The sequence below is a fragment of the Echinops telfairi genome, unplaced genomic scaffold (genome assembly GCF_000313985.2).
Source record: "Echinops telfairi isolate 266 unplaced genomic scaffold, ASM31398v2 ScPeMD7_23;HRSCAF=83, whole genome shotgun sequence".
Taxonomy (NCBI): domain Eukaryota; kingdom Metazoa; phylum Chordata; class Mammalia; order Afrosoricida; family Tenrecidae; genus Echinops; species Echinops telfairi.
Window position 1 is genome coordinate 84,398,289 of NW_022103920.1, and position 8,041 is coordinate 84,406,329.

The following is an 8,041-nucleotide window of genomic DNA, read 5'->3' on the forward strand; positions in this document are numbered from 1 at the left end:
CATCCCAATCCTGTGGCGGGGGGTGGGGAGTGGGTAGGCAGTGAGGGGACGGGACCCCTCTTCCCCAGCACCCTGGTTCCCCTTTTACATTTTCCCAAACACCACCGACTTTGGAGTGTGGGGGACAGACACGGGGGTGGGGGCAGGGGGGAACCCTGAGGCGGTGGCCCTGCCGCATCGCATCTGGGAGCCACTCGGGCCTCCTGAGTGGTGGCGGTTCTCTCCCCATAAACTTACACCCCATAAATGCTAACAGCCCTCATTTTCTTTTATGGCTTCATCACATCGGGGTTGGGGTTCTTTTCGTCAGTTGCCTGGGTCCTGCCTTCGCCAAGACTTGTCTCTCAGGAAGGGCGTGCACTGCAAGGCTCAGTATCCCCCAGGCCAGGCTGGGAGAATGTGGGGGCACGGGATGCCACGTGTGGGCGGGGACACCAGCCTATGGTCCCTTGTGTGCCCCAAACTTCTGTTCTTTCTAAGTATTTCCCTCCTCCTAAACTCCTAGGAGGCCAACCCTGAGCTCTTGCCCTACCCGCTGTCCACCTCTGTCCCCCAGGCCTAGAGGCCCCCAGGAGTTTCCAACCCAGGTTTGGAGAAATTCTTAGGGAGCCAGGTGAAAGAGAGGCCTTCCTAGCACTACTGACCTGAGATGCCTGGATCCTTATCTCAGCTCCTGGGACACCTCCCCACCGCAAACGGGCTCCTGCCTGGGATCCTAGGCTCACCTCTCCGCCTGAATGCCCTGCCTTCTGGAAGCGCCTGCCTGGCCCGAGTGTGTAGGCCTGCCTGGGCTGGCTTCTAGGGCTCCCTAAAGCCGCCAGAGGCAAAATCGGGCTCTGTGCCCCCCAGGCCACTCCGGCCCCCACCCGCCCTGGGGAAGAAGGTCCACAATGAAAACGAATAGAAAAGAATCAAAATATTTTATTTGGCAAAAAGTTAAATATCATTTCAACACAATTTGGTCAGTAGGCCTTGAGGTAACTATTGCAAAATAGACAGTGTATATTCAACCCGACGGAAACCCCAGATTCATCAACAGTAGCCCAGTGGCGTTTTCATAGTGTGTAATTTATTATCAATAAAATTAACTCCGTTACAATAAGCATTCATTTCCCTCCTGATTAAAATTAAATGTAAACCATAGGTAGTAACCTTCTGCACACATGTATAGCTCCGAATTTCCTGTTTGCCTGATGGGAAAACAATATTCAAGTTTGTCTGATTGTGTACTTTTCCTTTAATATACATATTACATATATACAACAGGTAAGACAGGACAATAGAGCATAAAGACATCCCTCCCCCGCAAAAAATGCCTGCATTTCCACAGTGGAGAGAGCTATGAATCAATGCATCCTGGAGAACCCTTCATTTGCTTTAACATTTTTATTTCATAGGGAAATCCTTACAGCTAGTTTACAATCAAAGGTTAACTGCCTAGTTACACAGAAGACGTTTTCCACTACAGAGCTATCTCTATGCGACTGGGGTTTTTTTTCCGTTTATTTTTTGTCATCCCCCCACCACCACCTTCCCCTCATAAACAACCTGAGTTCAAATTGAATTCTAGCTTCCACAATCACAACGGGTACATCACCCAGCACAGAAGTTTGAGTCACAAAACATAATTACCACAATAAAACACAGTGTTCAAGTATCTCTGCAGATCGCCCAGCCCGCACAAAGGGCAAATTAAATTAACTACGCAGTCTAAAAACTACACAGCCCGCCGTCAACAGTTGTGCATCATTAAAAGGTAGTTCTTTTTTTGTTGTTGTTTTAGCAGGAACAGGTAGATTTATTTGAAGAGATATATACAAGTTTGCACGGTCAGCCACCAGTACCAGTGCGCCCCCCACCCCCTTTGTCACCTTATAGAAAATGGAAGGCTTACAATACCTCCTCCATGAAAGCAACAGGCCGAGGTACCAGCCTGAGCAGGGTTTTGCCTTGGGGAGCTGAGACCTGGGGTTTAGTGCTGCTTGGTGCAGGGTGGTGGAGGCTGGGGTGGGGGGCAGGGACAAGGGCAGGGGCCCCCAGTAGTCCTTTCTTTCTCCTCTCTAGCTCTCTTCTAAATGAACCCCAAGTGCGTCATTCGTCTTTTGCTCGGTCCTTGTTGATTTTCTTCATTTTCATCCTGCGATTCTGGAACCAGATCTTGACCTGCCTCTCCGTGAGGTTGAGCAGCCGGGCCACCTCGTACCTGCGGTCCCTGGTGAGGTACATGTTGAACAGAAACTCCTTCTCCAGCTCCAGCGTCTGGTGCTTAGTGTAGGGGCAGCGCTTCTTCCGCGTGGAGCGTGCGTGCAGCCAGTTGGCTGCGGGGTTATCTGCAGAGAGAGAGAGACACCGGTTTAGAAGAGTCCTCAGGCTGAGGCCTCCGGGAGCCTCCAGGGAACTCGGGCCAAGCAGCAGGACGTTGCTGCGTAGTTTAGAGAAGGCAGAGAAGGCGGGTCAGCCTAGGACACATGGAAGCCTGCCAGACACACGCAGGGACAGTCACTCATAATTGTCCTCCGTTTTGCCGCTGCCTCCACCCCCCCCTTCAGCTCTCTGGCCCGTGCTACTAGTCTGTTCTCCGTCCGGTTCCCCTCTCTCCTCCACTTTGAGAAAAGGCTGGGATTTGGAAACAGATCTGGCCACTTAGAGGGAAACCAACCACATAGCTCGGCTCGGCGTTGCTGTAGCAAGATCTCTCTCTCGCTCTCTCTCTCTCTCTCACTGGCTTCCCTTCCCCATCTTTCATTCTCCTCTTCCCACTCCTGGGTGAACCCCATGGGAGCCCAGAGGAGGTGGGGAGGCGGGCTGGGGCCCCCCTTGGCTCCTCAAGGCCACAGATCACTACCCCAACTGATTTGCATAATCTGGAATGGGGACCCTCGTTGGCCGCCGGCCGCCTGCAGCCTCATTTGAAGCAGGATTTACGTCGCCGCCGACTGAAGGCAAGGAGTGGAGGGTCGGGTCGGCTGTCGCCCCCCAGCGCCCTCGGACCGGCTGCCCCGTCCCCGCCGCTGCGCCAGGACAATCTAGCCTCACAATAGACGCTCGGCGCTGCGTTCCAGGAACAGTCCCAAGCCTCTCGGTCCCAGGCCGCGGTCGAGAAGAGGGGCCCGGGTCTCGGCGGGCGCGCAGCGTCCTGCCCCGCCCCCTCTCTCGGGGCGGCTGCGGCAGTTGCAGCCTCCCCTCCCCCAACCGGGCGCCCACTGTCATGGCTCTCCGTATTTGGGGGGGTGGGTCCCGTCCGAGGCGTCCAAAACAGCAACTTCTGGCTCTGAGGGCCCGCTCCGGAGGCGCCCGGCGCGGGCGAAGGCAAACTCCAGAAAAGCTGGCGGGCCGGCAGGCAGATCCAGGTGGCCGGCGTGGAGGCGGCGGCAGCCGGCGGGCCAGAGGAGACACTTACTGGGATCGATGGGGGGCTTGTCTCCGCTGCTCTCATTCTCAGCATTGTTTTCGGAGAAGGCGCCTTCGCTGGGCTGTTTGTCTCTATCAACTGGAGGAGAACCACAAGTATAGTCAGTCAGGGACAGAGTGTGCGTGTCAAGCGTGGGACAGTCACCCCTTCTGGCCGACAGCGGTTCAGGTTTAATGCCGTAAGGCCGGCTGGAGGGCAAGCCCGCGAAGGAGAGCGCGCCGGGCGTGGGCTCCAGCCAGGAGCGCATGTACCTGCCGTCCGGCGCCGCTGCTGCCACCGGCGCCTGGGGGTGGACGTAGGGGTGGTGGTGGTGGTACACGGCGGGCACGGCGTTGGCGCCCGCCGCGTGCACCGAGTTCCAGGAGGCGCCGAACACTGCCGCCTTAGACTGGAAGCTGCACGGGCTGAAGTCGGGGTGCTCGGCCAGCGCGGTCGCCTGCCGCGGGGGCTGGCCCAGGGCCCCCGGCGCGTAGCGGCCCGCTCCCAGCTCATCGGCGGCGTCGGCGCCCAGCAAGAAGGAGTCCACGTAGTAGTTGCCCAGGGCCCCGGTGGTGGCCATCGCCGTGCCCCGTGCCCGGCCGGCCCGGCCCGACCCGCGGAAATTATGAAACTGCAGATTTCATGTAACAACTTGATGGCACCAGGGGGGAAGTACAGTCACCTAATAAGTTGCCGGCGCCCGCGCCCCCATTGGCCGCGCGCGTCACGTGCCCGCCAAGCAGAACAATAACGCGTAAATCACTCCGCACGCTATTAATGGCCCGGTGTTTTGCAGTCATAATTTTTATAGCAAAAGCCATATGTTTTTATGCAAAGGAATCGCGCCGCTCTACAATCAGGTTTGTTTTAATTGCGGCCAGCAAAGATTAAAAGATCAAATCGGGTCTAGCCTGTGTACACCCAACCACTAGCACCAGCAGACACGCTCGTGCACGCGCGCGCGCACACACACACACACACACACACACACACCTTAAGAGGACTATTTTATATCACAATTAATCACGCTATCAGGAAGGCGCGGGTCCCCCGTGCAAATGCGGCCAGCAGAGCCCCTCACATAAAATTAGACAATAATTGAAACCATAAAAAAGGCAGCCACATCGCATTCTCGCTCTACTGTATTTAAATATATATTTATGATATTTCATAAGGAGTTATTGTTTCAGAAGCCACGCAGACTGGTGGGAAGTCCGGAACGACCAACAGATTCGTTTGCCTCAGTGGCTCCCAGCTGTAAAAATTTATGAGGACTTGGAAAGGTTAAATTAGACTGTTGTGTTTGGTTGGTGAGAGCCATGTAAATAATCCCTGCGGGCCCCAGGAGATGCCAGTTTACCACCGGCCGGCCATGAAAAGTCAAATTCAACCCAGTCACCCTCCCAAAACAGCTGCCTGTCTGCCGCCGCCCCTGGGCCAAGCATGCCAGGCAGGGACAGGCCTTGGAGGAGGACCCCCGACTGCAGCAGCCCCCAAATCTGGCCGCCTGGGGCGCGAGGCCAGGCATCCTGGCAGCCCCTAATTCACAGCGGCGCCTCCAGAGAAAGTCCCCCTATGAGCAGCACGCTGGCCTGGGCGGGAGCGGCCACACTGGGGAGAAGGATTTCAAGGCCCGCGCTCTGCGGGCTGGTGCGGGGCCGGGTGCATAAACGCACCAGGAGAGTCTGGCTCCGGGACAGCCTGAAATCTAGAGTCGCCGGACCCTGGTCTCTGACTTCTTTGAGGGCCCTAACTTTGTGCTTTGCCAGCCTCGGGGTGCTCCCCGAACCAACCACCGGCGCAGGGAGACATGTCCGCGGCACTGGTAAGCGACAAAGCAGTCCCACCTAAGAGACCCACGGTTCTAGTGACCAGGGAGCCGGTAGTGGTGGGACCCTAGACCCAGAATAAGGCCTTCAATAAGGCTTGTCCTTGCTGCCAGTCGCCGCCCTGCGCCCCAGTTACTGGCTAGACAGAGAGCATTACAAAGCTCAAAGCCCAAAGCCAGGCGCTGCAGCTCAAGTCCAGGGTGAGAAATTTTAACAGGAGGAGCACGGGGCATTGACTTTAATCTCTTGGCCTGGGTACCTCAGAAGTCTTGGAAGAGGATTCCTCACCCCTTAAAGCCTTTGGGGGTAAATACAAAGACCACAGCCTCTCTGTTAATTGGAAATGAAAAACAAAACAAAACAAAACACCCACCATCCCAATTTCAAACAGCAAGCTGGACTCCTAGAAATGGTGTAATTAAATTCACGTGCTTGTGAATTCTGGGCCTGCAAGAGTGTGTTTCTCATTAGCTCCCTTCCCTCTCTGCAAGGGCTAGGCAGCAAGGCCGGCTCCCTGATCTTTTCTTCTTTTCTCTTTTCTTTTCTGCCTTCTCACCAAGAGCCCCCCTAATCTCGAGAAAGGCACAGCCTGCAGCCTTATTGCTACGGAGTAAGCTTTTCCCAGAGCCTGTGCCTGGCCAGGGAAGAGGGAAGTGGCCGACACAATGACCTCCGACGTGGCCAGTCCAGGCCGTCTCGGCCCCCTTCCCGGCTGTTTTCCTTTCTGTAGAAAGTCCTCTATTTCCACCCACTCCGCAGCCTAAGATGTCCCCCAAAGCGGCAGTCCTCCTGGCCTCTGAGATTTCTATGAAGAAAAAGAGGTCTTGGGAAAACAATTTCCCTCCGAATTTGACTGTCTGCAAACAGATTCGTGGGCCTAGCCACCTTTGTCAAGTTTTGTACCCAGGAAGGCATTGAATGGTTGTTAGTTTTGTTTTGTTTTCATAAAAATGGGATGTTCCTTTAGATGACTCTAGACCTAAAATAGTTACTGAATAATCAGTAGGCTTTGCATATTAAACTACTATTATTTATGCCCAGAAGGAAAAAGAAAAGGCAAAAACCCCAAACCAAATTTTGTTGTTCCTCAGCCAAGAGGTTTGGAATAAAAATATTCAGGCTTTTGTGTGTTTTTATTTGGGAAGTTAAGAGGATTATTTGTGCATTTAAAAAAGAAGTGGCTATAATTGAGAGCCTCTCCATTCTCACTGGAGAGTCCTTCCAAAGCCTTGGTCTAGGAAATCAACTCACTGTCCAAGTCTGGCAGAGGGCAGAAGGGGAGCCAGATGTGTGACATTCAGAGACCGGCATCCTGACCTGCGGGCACCATGCACACAGCACCTGGGCCCCCAGGTAGAGCTGGGAAGGGAAGCAAGTTTGGATGTATGCACCAAGGGAAAGAAGGTTGTTTTCAGTTTCCAATAGTGAGAATGGCCCTTCGAACGTAGACTACAACTTGGAGCAAGGATTCAAGTTTATATCCCAAGGTCCTGGCATTTGGAATTCCTCTTCCCTATTTAAAATATAGCCTGGTCGAACTAGGGTACCCTATCTAACACTTTTCGAACCTGATAGAACCTACTGGAAAGCAAGCCGCCAAGCCTTTGCCCTAGTGGGGTTCGTTTGTCCTTGCTGAACCCCAGGGCTGTCTTTCAGGCCTGGAGAGCCTAAGAGGAACTTCCCAACCCCGCTCTCTGAGAGGAGCAGTACGGGGCTCTGCCGAGCTTGGCGAGGGGCCAGTGAGGCAGGAGCAGGCCTCCTTGCCATGCATGTGGGCACACAAAGGCGCCTGGCCTGGGCGCGTGAGCGCCGCCACCCAATCCGGTCTTCCAGGCTGCCTTGGCTGACCGCAGAGAAGGAAGGCAAGGCTGCCGCCACCCGGTCGTGATCATAACCGAGGCCTTGTCTGCCCCAGGCCCTTCAGGCCAGGCCCACGGCCCTCCACAGAGCCCCACGAGAGTACGTCTGTCCGCATCGGACCCCACCCACCACTGAGCTCACAGAGATGACCCCCCTCCCTTCCAGCTTCTCCCAAGCCAGCTTCGGCCTTCCAGAGGGCTGGTATGGGAAGAGGGAAGATGGCCAGTGGCAGAGAAAGAGAAGATAATGGATCACGGAGAGACTGAAAATGAAAGAAAAACAAGGAAAATGGAAGGTGGGAAGAAAAGAAGTTTTAAAAAAAGGAGGAAGGGAGGAGGAGGGAGGGAGAGAAGGAAGGAACGAAAGAAGCTAGTCAGAGGCTACCCCCGTTTGTCTAGCAGAGCAGTGGCAAGACCAGCAGCTCAGCCCGCTTCTTTCAGCGGGCTTCGGCGGGCCAGGCCTGGCTTTCCACTAGCAAACAGAACTCCCTGGCGCTCTGCCTTGGGCTGGAGGGTCGCAGCCTCGCCGGAGGACATCCGGGGTTCCAGGCGCCAAGCCTAGGTCCAGAGCGGTGAGGCCCTGGACTGAAGCATGCGCCCCTGACCTTGAATGGCCAGGGGGCCCAGAATTCCTACCACGCCCACGGCGTCAGCGAAGTCACCGCTAACCTGACCATACCTGCTCCGGGCTAGGTGAGGGTGGGGTGGTGGGCTGCCGGCCGGCTGAAACGGCGCTGGGAGGGAGGTAGTGCCGAGGCTCCGGCGCCTGCCAGGAAAGCCGAGGTTGCCACCGCAGCTGGCACTGCCTGGGCCTGCATGCCTGGCCCGCCCCCCGCGCGCACAGATACCTGGAGACGATTTCAACTGAAGTAATGAAGGCAGTGTCGTGCTGTCGAGAGAAAGGTGGATCCCAACAACAGGAAACTACCTAAATCACCGACCAGTTCTGGTGCTGCCCTTGC

The 8,041-nt window shown here is 55.5% G+C and overlaps 1 protein-coding gene across 1 annotated transcript; it reads right to left on the reverse strand.

Moving 5' to 3' along the window:
• Positions 1 to 906: 906 nt before the first annotated feature.
• On the reverse strand, positions 907 to 7,373 carry HOXA9 (homeobox A9). Its single transcript, XM_004702739.2, has 2 exons — positions 3,401 to 7,373; positions 907 to 2,330 (listed from the first exon to the last, which is right to left on the reverse strand). Exons 1-2 carry the CDS (start codon positions 3,969 to 3,971, stop codon positions 2,092 to 2,094), a joined length of 810 nt encoding a protein of 269 aa, XP_004702796.1. The 5' UTR covers positions 3,972 to 7,373; the 3' UTR covers positions 907 to 2,091.
• Positions 7,374 to 8,041: the final 668 nt, after the last annotated feature.

Coding starts and splice junctions, on each gene's coding strand:
- HOXA9 (XM_004702739.2), bottom strand. CDS start 3,971: ATGGCCACCACCGGGGCCCTGGGCAACTACTACGTGGACTCCTTCTTG. Junction 2,331..3,400: donor CAAGCCCCCCATCGATCCCA/GTAAGTGTCTCC, acceptor CTCTCTCTGCAG/ATAACCCCGCAGCCAACTGG.